Below are 14,901 nucleotides of genomic sequence, written 5' to 3'. Positions count from 1 at the left end.
CCTCTCTCTTCCCGCCAGGAGCATCCTCGCCCCGCTCTTCGCCTTCCTGCTCGGCGCCATCTTGGGACGCATAGGGCAGCGGTCTGGCCCTGACCTCCACCGGCTCTGCTCTCTCCGCGACCCCCCTGGCTTCCTCGACCAGCGCTCCCCAGAGGGATCCAGCCTGTTTCTGTCCCTCCGCGAGCGTGTCAGCGCCCGAGGATGGAGGGGTCGTATCGCCCTCTTGCCGATCTTCCGGGCTAATGGAGTCGGCATAGTCTGGGGGGGGGGGGGGGGGGGCAAAGTCTGTGTGGCTGCCCCGACTCCTAACTTCGGGGTAACCATCAAACACTCCCTTGCTGCCTTCCAGGTTTCCTGCTCTTGCAGGGCCTTCCGCAGAGCCTGGAGGACTCTCCCCCATGACTTAAGATGTTTCCCACTACCTGAGGACATCATCTCCTCAGCTAATGCATGAGTACATTTATCCCATGATTCTGGGTGGAGAATATCCACCGGTTGGGCAATAGCCCCAATTTTCACAAGTCTCTCAACAACGAGAGTAAAATCTTTAGGTTTACAATCAATATCCCACTACTAATGTAATTCTGATACAACCTTCACAAGAGCTTCCATCCTCCTTGCGGGTCCGGGAGCGTCCTCCCTCTGCCGGGCTGGTCCAGCCGCTCCGGCCACCGTTCACCCATCCAGGCGATTCCCAACCCCCTGGGTTCCTGACTATCAGGCTTCCCGGGTTCACTTGGGTTCCCTACTGTCGGGCCTCCCAAGTGTCCACTGGGTACCCGCCTACCAGCTTCCCGGGTTTCGGCACCACTTGTTGCCTTCAAGAGGCGTGACAACCTGGTTCAGGAACAGCGCGATGGCCCCCCCTTGGGCCGCTCGATCCAAATGCTCACAGACACCAATGTGGTGGACGGCAAATGGCGTTTATTGAGAGAGAACGCGGAGTTATATAGCCTAGGTTTACGATGTCATTTCCGTCTGCTTGCATCGTAAAACTGGTATCATCACCTAAATGCTATTGGCTACCTGGAGAAGGGTCTTATCTTTCCGTACAGCACGATATCTTCCGGCCGCCAGGCCCTATCTGCCTACAGGACACCACTCGTTACTGGTCTCCAGCTGGACATTGAACCGTTGACCACAAATCCTTGAGTGCGACGATCCAGCCAGTTCTTTATTCACTCAGTGGTCCACCTATCAAGTTGATGACACTCCAATTTAGAGACAAGGATGTCATGTGGGACAGTGTCGAACACTTTGCACAAGTCCAGGTAGATGACGTCAAGTGCTCCACCCCTGTCATACAGCTTTCTGCATGAAAACCACGTTCAGCGCCAGTTGAAGAGCTCTTGTCTAAGCCGAAACTGCAGCTCCCTGAAGTCCCTCATTGCCTGCTCATGAGCAGCCGGATCCTGTGCCAAGTTCTGCAAGCGGTTGACTGGCTCAGCTCTTTGCAAGGCTGAGGGCAAGATGATCTCTTTGGGAATGGTCTCATTGCCAAAGAAGAAGAGGTTGAGTTGATTCTCCTCCAGGCAGCAACGTAGGTACCGCATGATGTCTTCCAGCCGCAGAAGGAAATCTGTCCTGTTCCAGCCTGCCAGGGGCATGGTAGTCAGGAGGTGCATCACCACTATCTTAAAGGCATAGCTGGAAAATCCCGTGCCCATCAGCATATGGGCGCAGGGTTGCAGGCAGTTGAGGTGGAAGCTGTCATGTGGGACCTTCGTGGCCGTCAACCAGAAGAACTTTGCCTCTGCCACACTGAAGCTCAGTGACCATGTTGTGCTTGGGGTGTAGACAGCCTCTCTAGCCTGGCTGGTCACAAAGACGTCTGTGTCGCCTTGCTGCATGCCAAGCATCATCTTAACGAGCAAGGTTCTCCCAGAGACATGTGTCAGCTGCAGCTTGCAGGAGTGGCTGGAGGGCAGCACCTTCATCCTGTAGTGACGTGACTGAGGCACGAAGTCCCAGGCTGACCTCACAAAGTCCCGGAACCATATGGCAGTCTTCTGCACATCTAGGTAGGAGCTGGTGCAGAGGGTGTGTAGGAGGCCGGGCTTCTGATTTTTCCTCAGTGCCTCGTCGGGGTGATGAAGGAAGCACAGCGTGTCCCCCGCTGTCTCCTCAGTCATGCATGTGCACACCAGTTCCAAACGGATACAAGAGTCCCCCGGCATCTGGCCCAGGTTGCCCACCTCCAGGCGGAAGGCGTGCACAAGGGGGGGCTTCAGGGGCACAAGCAGACGGTAGACAGTGTCATCTCCATGGGGACTCCAGCATTCAAAGGCACTGCCCACCCCGATGGCTGCTTCTAGCACTGGGAAGAAACTACCTGACAAGAGCTGTTGACAAGCATGGAGGAGGCTGTCCACCAGCAGAAACACCAAATCGCTCTCGTAGTGCAGTTTCCGCACTGACCACCTGATGCGCCTTGCAAAATAACTGCCCACATCTCCCTCACCATCAGCATCCTCTCCTTCACTCTCTTCCTCCTCCTGCTCTTCCTCCTCAGAGCTAGAGCTCTCCTCGTCACTGCTGCTGTCCTCCTCGTGGCTCCTTCTCCTGAGTCGCCAGTACAGTCCGACACTCAGGAGGAGTAGGACGCCAGCAATCAGACCCAGTTGCCAGTGCTGCAAGGCAAAGAGCAGGGCTCTCCAGACTGCGTAACTCTGCCCCTTGCTCTTCTCTTGGCTCAGCTGCTCCACCTCCTGCAGCAGCCAAACAGTGTCCTGGTTCAGCAGCCCCAAAGGCTGCTGCATGCGGTCAGGTGTGGCTTCATCTGGCTCACCAGTGACCACGGGCACCTTCAGGGTGAGAATTTGCAGTACCCACACAAAGAGGTTTGCGAAAGCCATGGCCTGCAGGGGAGAGAAGGCATTCAGTGGGGCTGGGAGGGAAGGAAGGAGGGAAGGAGAGAGGCAGGGAGAGAGGCGGCAGCGTGGGGAGCGGGGACGGGAGCCGCAGGGAGCTGAGGACAGGCAGGAGAGGGGACGAGGAAGCTGGGAGGCAGCAAGGCCTGCGCCAAGGGCCAGTGCCAGCAGCAGCGTGCCCTGCCCAAGGTGCTCGCAGCCAGGGCCTCCATGCAGCGTGAGCGCCCACCCCCAGGGGCCTACGTTTCTACACCTGCTGGTTGCAGCCAGCAGTGGAGCTAAAGGTTCTTCTTGGTGGGAAACACAGAGCCCAACCCAGTCTTGCCCTTGACTGTGGTAGCAGGCATTTGGTCAATCTCAGTCCTTGCACCTTGTTGTCAATGCAGAGTTTCACCTGCTTCATCCAGTAAGAAGTCACTACTACAGCAAAGCACACACAGATTTACATTAGCAGAGTAACTATTACAGAGTAAATCAGCATATTGAAGATGCTGATGGCAGGAACGGACTAACCAAAGAAACTTCTTACCAGTGGAGTTCTCCCACCCTCTTAATTTGTTCCTGCTTTGTAACAGTACCATCATATTAGAATCTTTCTAGCTTTTGCCTTAGCATTTTCTAGCAGCTGCTGCAAATTTGAATGTTCTAACGTCTCTTTTACAAGTGACAAATCCATACAATACAAGGTATAGTCTCTTATTAGCAACTGGCTAGTAAATACAGGTGGTTTTATACACAAAATCACAACCTCTAATAATAGCTACTTTACAAGCACCCATATTCAAGCTGTTACTTTTCAGTTGCCCCCAAGCGATGTTTTGCAATCATTCATTTCTCTCTATCTCATTCTGCTTGGGGTTTTCACGATCAGCTCCTGCAGCTGAGGCATCGAGTTCTTCCACTCATCTGTCCCACTCATGGCAAGGCTTGACAAACTTTGCAGGTAGCCACCATGGACCTGTAGGTAAGAGGACAGAAATATACCCCCTCTCCCAGGTTATCAGTTCTTGAGAAGTAGACAGGTTAAAGCGATTCCTTAAAGCAGAAGCATTCAGATGCAAAAGGAATGTGAAGCAGCTGCAGAAATAGACTGCACAGTGTTAACAGTCAAGGAGTTTGCTCCATCATTACACTCCTTTTTTTCTTCTTTTTTTTTTTTTTTTTTTTTAAGTCGCTCACCCTGCTTTGCACAGCTAAAACAACCGGCCTATCAGCAGCAGCCCTCTCAGCAGCAGCAAAAAATACCTGCTGCACTTTTGCATTAACCCTTTCTTGCCCAAAATGTTGAACTACTACCTGTTAAAACTTTTACATGAACCTGACAACAAAAAATACACAGAAAACTGTCTGCCCTCATCACACACACACACACACGCATGGGATCCCACAAGCACACTCCACACAACTACAGTATTTGAAACACAAAATCCAGACAATCATTGCTCCCACTACACGGTCCCACATACAGGACGTGGCACAAGGACCTTGTAAAGACTATTAAGAAACCAGCTCCAAGAAGCATCATCGCAGTGCAAGGTGGCAGGCTCAACCTTAGCGGACATCCCCGCAGAGGCTCTGCCTCCCTCACATTGCATGGGGCTTGGGCTTTTATACTGACCAAAATGCACACTCATTCCGACACAGGTGGCCAGCCTATGTTGGAAGAAGTTGCCAGCAATACCTCTAAAGGTTTCCAAGGGTCGATAGAAACATGGACATACTTATATTTACCAACTTCTAGTACATGAGTATCACAGAGAGACTGTATCAAAGGAGTTGTATATGGGGTCCCAACCCCATGGTCTGACACATTCTGCCCGATACCCCTGATAAGAGCATACAAGAGATTTTCCCACTGCGGGTTTTGAACCAGCATATACACCACAAGGAAACCGTGCAATACATCTGCATCCCCCACCCATCTCACTTCTCCCTTTACAGCTGCCCATTTATCCCGAGGATCTGGGGGATATAAATCAGGCTTCTTTTCTGGATAAATAGGCTCCAGGTCAAAAGCACCATCCAGGTCAGCATCGGCATTATCAGGCATCAGAATCTCAGGAGCAGCAACAGCAAACTGATGAACACACACAGGCTCCTTCTCGGGGTCAATAGGGCCTGAATCAAAAGGATCATCTTCATCCCCGTCTTCAATCTTTGCAGCCATAGCGGCAACCGGTGGAGGTTCAGGGGGGAGGCCGGGGGGGGGGGGGGGGGGTTCTCTCCATGATCTCATTTTTTGACTTTAACGTCTCTAAAACAGTTCTCCAAATGACTAACAAACTTCACAGCACCATTGCCTTTTGTGGCTGCATTCCACAGCTTAACTCCTGCCCCATTCCACAAGGATTTCTCAAATCCAGTAGACTCATCAATCTCTGGGTAATGCATCTTCAACCATTTCAACATTAACTTTAAGTCTGTCTCTTTAAGGGTTGCTCCCTTCACCTTAAGAAGGACCGAAAACATCCATAAATCAAAGGCTTCTTCCTTAGTAGTTTTCTCCCAAGTCTCGAGATTAAAAGCTTTGCCGACTCCCACAATTAACTCATTCTCCTTACTACAGAGCAACAATCTTTTTAGCATAGCTTCATCATAGTCTGTCCCTCTCACAGAGAGGATATGTTGGAAGAGCTTAAGTATTACTTCTTCTTCTTTACTTAACTGGTTTCCCATCCTTAAGCTCCCTTCCAACCGTCCGGCTGCTCACCTTATTTGCACTGCGCAGTGTCTTCTGGGCTCACAAGGCTCCGATCCGAGGATTCCCTCCTCTGAGGCTTCTGCCTCCCAATCTTGGTCCAGCCAGATCGATTCCAGATGATTTCTTCACGGCCCAGCGTTTCACACCCTCTTCCGTTTCAATGTGAACTTATAGAGGGTCCCCGTTCGGGCGCCATTTGCTGCGGAACGGACTCAGTCAGAGACCAATATGATCAGACAAAAAGCCATTTATTGCAAAGCATTAACTCCTTATGTACTATTGCTCACACACACCTACAGCAATTTGGCATATCATGATTGGATACTTGTCTTGAAGACCCTTAGTGACTAACACATAATTGGTTAAGCACAGGTGTGAGAACTTGACCTCGAAAGCTTGCCAACAGTCCACAGCTCTCAGGACTCTGTGAATTACAGCTTCTTCTTATCTTGCTTGCTTAGGCTTCCTCAGGCCTCCCACGGCCTTGCTGTATCCCTCGGAGTTATTCAGAGCTCATGTACCAAATATCCATTCTCCTGTGAGAACACTGTCTCCACAGTGGGCCGTTTGGCACCCAGGGCACATTGCTGACTCCTATGGAGCTGACCATCAATCACAGCCCCTGGCGCCCTTTCCATAGCCCACACCCTCACGGACGCAGTGCTTGTTTGTGTGTTGCACAGGAGATTCACTGGCATTTTTGCATGGGGGAACAAAGGGTTCTTCCTTTCCTCCAGTGCCCTACATTCTGTCCTTTATTTGCCTCCTGTATAAGGTGTTAGATGACTTTCTAGCATGTCTCAGGGCCAGTTACAGTCTCCCTCCTTCAGCATAGCTTCGGGACATAGGGAAATGAAGCTCTCTGTTGCTTAAATAACACCTTTCATGCACAGTGGTGATGCAAAAGGTTAACCAATGTACAAGGGTGTTAGCATCAAACCAGTTGCTTAACAATGTTACTGGTTGCTCATGCTTATCCTACTTGCAATGTACAAGGTGGTAGGTCAAACCACTTGCTTAACAGTATCACTGCTCATTCATGCTTATAGTGCTTGCCGTATATGTTAGGACAACATATAAGGACATAGCTACTGTTAAGTAGAGACTGTGACTTGATTCCCGTCCTTTGGACGCCTAGGCTGTCTGAAATTGGCTCTGCGCTTTGGACAAAGAGCAAGCCTCCAGGGAGCATGCATAACAGCTACAGGTGAAAAGTTCAGGCTCGAGGAAGACTCATGTACTTCATCTTGAGACCCTCACCCACGACCACTAGGAGGCACTGCGCAGGCGCAAAGGACTTCTTAGCTCATAATACGAAGCAAGGATAGGACATGAATATCTATAGATGTGTTGTGCAACCTTATGCATATGCATAACTTCAGAGAATAAATGTAAAGGGGAAACAACGCTGAGGTGCGCATGCCTTTGGAGGAGCTATCCCCCATGCACCTCAGTGCTGAATAAAAGCGTACCTACTTTACAACTTTAACAAGTTGTGGAGTCTATCCACGCATCAATGGCAGAAGCTGACAGTTGAGACCTTCCTGCCAGCACAGCTTTTTTAGAAGAGATGTTGGTAACAGACTTCTCAAGTTTGTCACTGGTCAGAAGCCAACAGTTCCTGGAGATACAGAGATTTGTTCAGCTACCAGTAGAACAAATTAATTGTTATTTTGAAGAGTGAAAGAAAAGAGAAGAGAGAGCAAGTAGGAGGTATGGGAATGATACAGCTTGGCATGGAAAATACACAGCATCAACTAACTGAAGAAAAAAACAGAAAGAAAGAAGGAAAGAAATAATGGTTTCATAAGGAGGAAGTGCTTTTTCACCTGTTGTGTTACTTTGTTCTCACTAGTGAATTTTTTAATTGGCAGGAAGAAATTCGAGGACATACCCTTGAATGCCTAGAAGAGGAGACTATAAAAAACAGCAATCTTCGCTTCACAATACAGATTTTTTCAGGAGAGAATATTAAAGAGATGACAGATAGTATTGACTTAAACAGCTCTGAAAACCTCCCCCCAAGAGAACTGAATTTTCTATGAGTTTAAATAATTTGAAGTATTCTATAAAATAAATTTTACTGCTTAAGGTAAATAACTTTCTATATTAACTTATTAATGGAAGAAGATGAGTATTTGCTGATGTATGATGCTGTGAGGAACTATTCTCTCACATAAGTGTATAAATTAGAGATACCTGCACTGAACACCATGCACAAGCACCACAGAAATTACTGGAGAAGTGCAGCATTCAGTCTGGGTCCCAGGCATGCCACAACCTTTCTCTAATCCTTGAGATCGAGGACTTGAGTGCTCTGTGCTGCAAGTTCCCTTGCTCTGAATCAAGGATAATAATGCTTATCTGATGTAACATTACTTTTAGGTGGGGTTCATTTTGTCAAATGCTTATCAACTGTCTCTTGTAGACAGTGAAGAGAAAGAGGCATTTCTAGGCATAGAATCAGAATAGTTTGGGTTGGAAGGGATCTTCAAAGGTCATCTAGTCAAATCCTCTTTTAATGAGCAGGGGCATCTACTAGATCATGTTACTCAGAACCACATCCAGGCTGGTCTTGAATGTCTCCAGGGACAGTGCATCCAGTACCTCTCTGGGCAACCTGCCCCAGCATTTCACCACCTTCACTGTAAAAAATTTCTTCCTCGCACCTGGTTCCTCTCACTCCAGAATAAATATTTTAAAGCAAGTCAGAAGGATCATGGGCTGGAATTGCCTCTTCCTCTCTACTGAAGGGAAGCTAAAGCCTTAGGCCAAATGTAGTTATCTGGATGAAAACAAACTTTAAGCTCTATTTCTCTTTCTTTTTTTTTTTTCTCAGATGTGGCTTTACTTTTAAGATGACCAAGGCATATTCGGCTATCACCCCTCTATTTGCACTGTAGTCACAAAGCAAAGCAATCAGTTGATCTAGATGAATGTTTGGGTTTCTTCTTTTTTGTAAGAGAGGGAGTTGGAATTTTTTATCTGGCTAATAACCAAGAGTCCGCATGATTGTTAGTGGTGGCACAGGAGGAGGGATGGCAGGATCACCAGGGAGAGTAGGACTACTCCTTTTAGAGTATGATGCAGTTAGATCAGCCTTAGTTTTATCATGAAACAGCAAACAGAACTTCCCTTTCCTCTTCCCCTCCCCCATCTCCTTTCAGTTTCTTATCTTTTTTCCCCCAGATACATTCTATGTTTGTTGTTTACTTTCTTGTAGCTGATTTCCTTCCTCACCTTCTCTTTGCCTGCAGCACGTGGTTGCTGTGCAGTTAGTCATTTGTTTATACTAGATGCTCCCATTCTGCACTGCCTAAGTGTGTTTGCATGGGTGGATACACACTAATGTGACTCTTCGTTCAGCAGCTGAAAAGATGCTGTGGTACAACACTCGTGCACAGAAGAGCATTATCCACAGGGCCTCTTCATGCAGGCTCTTCACTTTCACACAACGGTGGCTCTTCTGGGAGAAATGGTATTCAATTTCAAGCCAGGTGATCCTGATTCTTATCCCTGGCTTCCAGAGCTGGTTGTGCAGAAGATCATTGAGGGGGAAAGGAGTAATTTTTATCAGCACTATATGTCTAGGAAATTTTTTAGACGTATAGTATGAGAAAGAGCAATTGTCCTGTGCAAGCGCAGGAGACTGCTTCTTGTTGGTAAATGCAGTTGACTCAGGGAAAATGTGATAAGATGAAACTATCAAAATAAAGTATGCAACTTCAGGGATATTACCGTCTTAGAGTCACAGCTGTCCCTTTCAAGGTGACAATACTAATAGCAGTGAATTAAAGATTATGGGTCGATCACTTAATGCACTATCATATATATCTTCTGTATGTTTTGTATTTACTTTTTAGCTCTTATTACTGCTGCACGTGAATCTAGTGCTGCTAAGATACATCAGCTGCTGTCTGCATTGGAAAGCATTGCTTATAAAATTGAATTACTGACTGAGAAGCAAACCCTTTGTGAAAGACAGAATGCTGAACTGTGGTATGTATTCATTTGAACAAGCAAAAAATAAATGCTGACAGGATGATTAAGGAGAATTTAAAGGTTATCAAAGCATGGTAAGTAGTGCTTGGCCTCACCCCTGTAGCTTGCCACAAATGTTCCTAGGCAACTCTGCTGCAGCAGTAAGACTAATTTTTAAGATGTCTTTTCATGAACAGCAGAGCCTGCCTGCTGCTGCATGCCCTCTGTAGCCCTGATAAGCTTGCTTAGGGAAAACTATCTGCAGCTTTGCTTCTCACACTTGCAAGGGAGAGTTTTCTCTTTCAACAATTAATGTTAAGGAGCTACTACAGGCAAAATTCATAATTTTCAGTTTAAAAAGAGGCAGGAACTCTGAATTAGTAACTGTGCTAGAGATTCACCTTCCTTTTCAAGAGTTACCCCAGGAAGACACAGAGAGCTGGGAGATATTTTTCTCCCTGCCAGATTTCATGTTACTGTCACCTTCTGTCATGCTGCAAGAGCTGTTCAAAGATAAACTACAATGTGTTTTCTTGAGGGAAGCCTGCTTTCTTTGTTCTTTCAGAACTTGCAAGCAGCCCTTCTATTTTTACTGAAACGTGGAAAATAATCACATCAGAAAAAGTAAAACTTTTTAAAAGTTATAATACAAATAACCGAAAGCCATTTCATTGAAATGGAAAGTCTTAGATGGTCTTCATCACAGGTACCAGTGCATGTCATGCATGTATAGTGCTCTAACAGACTGAGCTGATAATGTGTGGGTTGGCAAGTATTTGTTTGAATGAACACCTGAACCAAGTTGTTGATCTGAATGAATAGTAGGAAATATACTTTTTATCTATTATTTGTTGTTTGTTTTTTTCCAGTAAGGAATAAGAATATTTGCAGACACAGCATAAAGAAAGAGTAGACTTGCTGAATGAAAGGATGGCAACAAAAGTTAACACAAATGCTCTCTTAACTGAAACTTGCGATAAAACAAGAGAGAAAGAAAAAGAAATAATCAGTACAAAGGCAGCATTAGCAGAACTTAGAGAAAAAATAGCTGAAAAAATGAGTAAACTTGAGAAAGAGAAAGAATATGATAAAGAGGTAAAGGTTTTGAAATATATTTTTTAAAAGTTTTACAGATATAGTGCCAAAAAATGGAATTACCTTAGAAATTATTCCAGATATTGCATTTTTCTTTCTCTTATGGAGCTAATATATATTTCCACAGCATCACAAGCAGAAAAGTGACTCTGATATTGGGTGCACACATGCTTTTTTGATTTCTGTATACATGTGCATGTGTGTGTGGTATGTATACATGTATGCATACACCCACAAACATGCCACATCAAAACTGCATGGTGTATGAAATTTGTTTTCTAGCAGCACATCTTAGAATGTCATGCATTGGTGCTTTGTACTGTGGGACAAATAATCATATACCAGGAAATCAATCCCTCCAGGCAAACTGCTTAAAATAAAGGTACCTATATTTTCCAGCAAGCTCTGAGATATGTTTTACTATTTTTTTATATTCTGCTTTACTTCCAGTTATGTATATTTGATACTTTTCTAAATGATAACATAAAACAGATGATCAGATTAAAAGAAGACTTTCTTGTAGAAAATATTGTATAGTCATGTTCCTACACTGGAATAAAATCACATGAAATTTTGGCAGATCAGATACTAATCTGCATGTTATAGTAATTGTTTCTTTTTCACATAAAATTTTGTCATTTGGTACATAGCTGTGGTTTTCAGAAACTTATTTTCTTCTAGTGTAAATTTTATGTTTATTTAATTTTGGAAGGCTTCAAATGTTTTAATATACACTTTTAAACAATACATGGTACATTGCTCAATTAATTGTATTATTATCAATGTAGAATACAGAAATGAAAAAATTTCTTGAATCTCAGGAGGCAAAAACTTCCCAGAAAAAGCATGAATTTGAGAACTTGAATGTAAGATCTTCAGATCTGCAGCATTTGATAAGTCTGAATTCAACATTAAGTTATATACAAAATTGTTTTGGTTCACTAGTGCAAAGATCAAAATTGAATTATAAAAAAATTATCAAAATTGAAAAATAGAATGTCTATATAGACTGTTTTCACCAGCGTAATAAACCAGCCAGCTACTCTGCGCTGGTCAGGCTATTTATCAGGACATTGTTATAGGGAGTATTAAAAAAGTCTTGGATCTCAGTCATCCACATGCTCCTAGTGGAGCTAGTTGGAGGATGAGCTGAAAAAGAGAAATTATAAATATCACGGATATTTAGTGGGTGTAAACTATGATATAAGGGGAAGACACTGGAAGAAATTTAGAGAAGACTGTTCAGATAGTGTGAGAGAGTTTGTACTGGCAAAGTGTTGTAGAAACTAAAATAAGTAAGGAGACTGTATTATATAATGTTCAGCTGCCTGGGAATGCATTCAGCAACGTAACTCCACACTGGTGGACATGACAATTTTAAACAGCCTCAGGATCTGGAAAGTCAAAGCTAATAGTCTAAAAAAACATGCAAGCTTTCTCTGTCTGCCACCTATTTAATATTGGTTTCCAGCTCAACCCTGACTACTCTGGAACTCCTTTTCCTTTTTAGCAGGAATAACTTATCAGAGAAAAGTAGGGGAAGGTCATTGTCTTCATCTTTCCTTTTATGATTTCTTGCAGCATAAATTCAAACTCTGTGAATTCAGTTTAAGATCTGCAGAGTTATCTCAGCACTACTGAAAATAACCATACCGCAAAAGTAATACCTGTGTAATGAGTTGAGCCAAACTGAAATGTAAAACAGTTTTCTGCCCTAATCTTGACAACTTCTGTTACAAGCACTGCTGCCTTGACAATAAAAGTCCTTTCTGTCTGAATATTAGTAAAAACTCAGAATTGTACCAGAGTTAAATCTGCACTGAGGTTCCCTTAAATGACAGATTTCATTGGTTAATTTTCTGTACCAACCTGCATTGATTTCTTTTTTTTTACCTCTTTCAGTGATTAAATACAATAAATACAGCCTTACCCACTGCTTCCTGAGAATTCATTCTTTGCAGGCTGTAGCAATTTTTACTTTGAAATCTCAATGACTAGAAAATAGAGTCTCATGTGTACGTTAGGAAATTAAAAAAAAAACCAAAACAATAAAAAACAACAGACCAGGGGCAATGAAGTGATTCATTATCTGCTGTTTTGGAAATTTCACATATTTTGACATAGTCTGTTGCATTTTTATAGGCTGTACTTGATGAGGAAATTGCCCTAGAAAAACTGAGAGAAGAAAGCAAGCAACTAGAAAAAAGCTTGGAATTTAGAAAGACAGATATGCTGGCACTCTTAGACCAGAAGTAAGTCTTCAACTATTTGATTTGATCTTTTTACTAAACCTGTATCAGTGTTTTCTGAGGGAATCTTTCTATTGGTTTCAGTAAAGACTTGGGGGACAGTTGGAGTTAATATAAATTAGCTGTTAGGAACAAATATTCACAAATGTGCCCTTTGGAAGAGGGTTATGCTGTTATATGTGTGGTTAGGAGAGTTAATCATTACTCCCTGTATATGCTCTCATCATCCTATCAGCTGGAATACTTACATTTGCTGTGGCACAGAGATTTTTTCTTCTTCCGTATGTTACCTGAGATGCAAAGTATCACAAGTGATGTGAATAAGCAATATAATCCAAATATCATTCTATGGACCTCTCTATGTTACATTCAGGGAATTTAATGTAGAGATCCTCAATTTAGCATCATCCAAGCTAGGTCCATAACTGCTTCTCTTCTGACTATGCCACAGGCCTTCTGAAAGGTTGTGTGACCAAAGTGACAGGGAAAAAAGCTGAGACTCTTCCTAATGATACAAGCTTTTTTTTGAACCCATTTCCCTTTACAAACTGAGCAAAGAATCCTTACAGAGAAAAAAATACGAGTTCTTGGAAACTTGGGTAAAATTATTGCTCTGAACTCTACTATTTTTCTTCATGGCAGAACTAATTCATTAATGTCTTAATGAAATTTATGCTACCATTAATTAACAATGTAATTACTGTAAAAAATGAGCTGCAGCTAGCATCCAGCTGTGGCCCTTGATCCTGCAGGCAGTTATAAATTGCTTATCTTTGCACTCCTGAAGTTTAACTTCAGTAAAAATATTTGTGCTAGGGATGTTGACCACACTCATGTTTCTAGAGTCGAAACAGTTATGATCTGGTGATGACCACAGAGGTGTAGGCTGTGCTGAGTTTCATAGCCCAAGCATATCAAATACACTGTCCTTTTTTGCTGCATTTTTATAGCTGCTCAGTATTATGGATGTCTATTTGTTTTAGAGCATTTGTCCTTCATAACTTATTTTACTATTTGATATAGCAGATGAGTTAGGCTGTCAAGACAAAGAAAGGATCTGGTCAATGTATTTTTTTTCCTTCACAGTGTTTGGCACATACTCTCAAAGTTTGTCTACAGAAAATATTGCCTGTCCCCACAAGTCATTCTTAGCTTGTATTTTAAGATCTTGTAGTAGAAAACCTACTAGTTCTGTAAGTCCTTACCTTCTTTGCACAGTTTGGTATTTTCTCATCAGATATATCAAAGGTAAGTAACTAATAAAGCTACTTGAATGCAATACAACTCAAATATATGTAGATATAGCTTGCATTCACATGAGGGGCCTGAGAGTAAGAATGCATGATTTTTAAATTAATTTTAAAAATTTATATTTTGTTAATTCTCTCCTAAATATGTCTACATTGGCTTTGTTTAATAGGATTCAGCTTGAATCTGAATTACTGCTTTTACAATCAAAAATTGCCTAAGAAAAGGAGGATTTCAATAAGGAACTTGTAAAAGTAAGAGATTTTCTTTTCTTATTCAGGCTCAGAGATTTTGTCTTGCTGAAACACTCAATGAGGACAGACCTGCAGGAAATGTGATATGAAGTGTTTTAGGTGCTTTGATTTGCCTGTGCCTCTGTGCTTAATGAGTGCAAACAGGGAAAAGGAGCATAAACACTTGGAGGACATGTGAACTCTACCTTCTACTCATGCTTAGGAGGTCATGCTGGAGGTAGAGGCAAGATTTACTCTTCAACTGAGACCATGGGCTGATGTTGAAAGACTTAAGGGGCACTGAGTGGTGGGGTGAGCTTGAGGGTATATATAGCTTTGTGTGCTGGGATGCGAGGGTTTATGAGATATGGGGATGTTGATTTGGAAGGGAGTATATAAGAAAATGAGGCTGACAGATGTTTGTAGGAAGATTATGATGAGATTTCTTAATAAGGATGAAGTTGGGATGGGAGGCTGAGAGTGCAGTTTTGATAGTCATTCTTCATTACTTTTTTCATGCTTTT

At 43.4% G+C, this 14,901-nt stretch overlaps 1 protein-coding gene across 1 annotated transcript; it reads right to left on the bottom strand.

Moving 5' to 3' along the window:
• Nucleotides 1-1,328: 1,328 nt before the first annotated feature.
• On the bottom strand, nucleotides 1,329-2,855 carry LOC106023413 (ITPRIP like 1). The gene has a single exon (XM_013128501.2). It carries the CDS (start codon nucleotides 2,853-2,855, stop codon nucleotides 1,329-1,331), a length of 1,527 nt encoding a protein of 508 aa, XP_012983955.2.
• Between the last annotated feature and the right edge of the window lie 12,046 nt (nucleotides 2,856-14,901).

The sequence above is a fragment of the Melopsittacus undulatus genome, chromosome 4, assembly GCF_012275295.1.
Source record: "Melopsittacus undulatus isolate bMelUnd1 chromosome 4, bMelUnd1.mat.Z, whole genome shotgun sequence".
Classification (NCBI taxonomy): domain Eukaryota; kingdom Metazoa; phylum Chordata; class Aves; order Psittaciformes; family Psittaculidae; genus Melopsittacus; species Melopsittacus undulatus.
Note: the sequence above shows the minus strand (reverse complement) of the source record. Positions and strands in the feature narration are given on the sequence as shown.

What these genes read in the sequence shown, in the direction of transcription:
- LOC106023413 (XM_013128501.2), bottom strand. Translation starts at nt 2,855, where the DNA reads ATGGCTTTCGCAAACCTCTTTGTGTGGGTACTGCAAATTCTCACCCTG.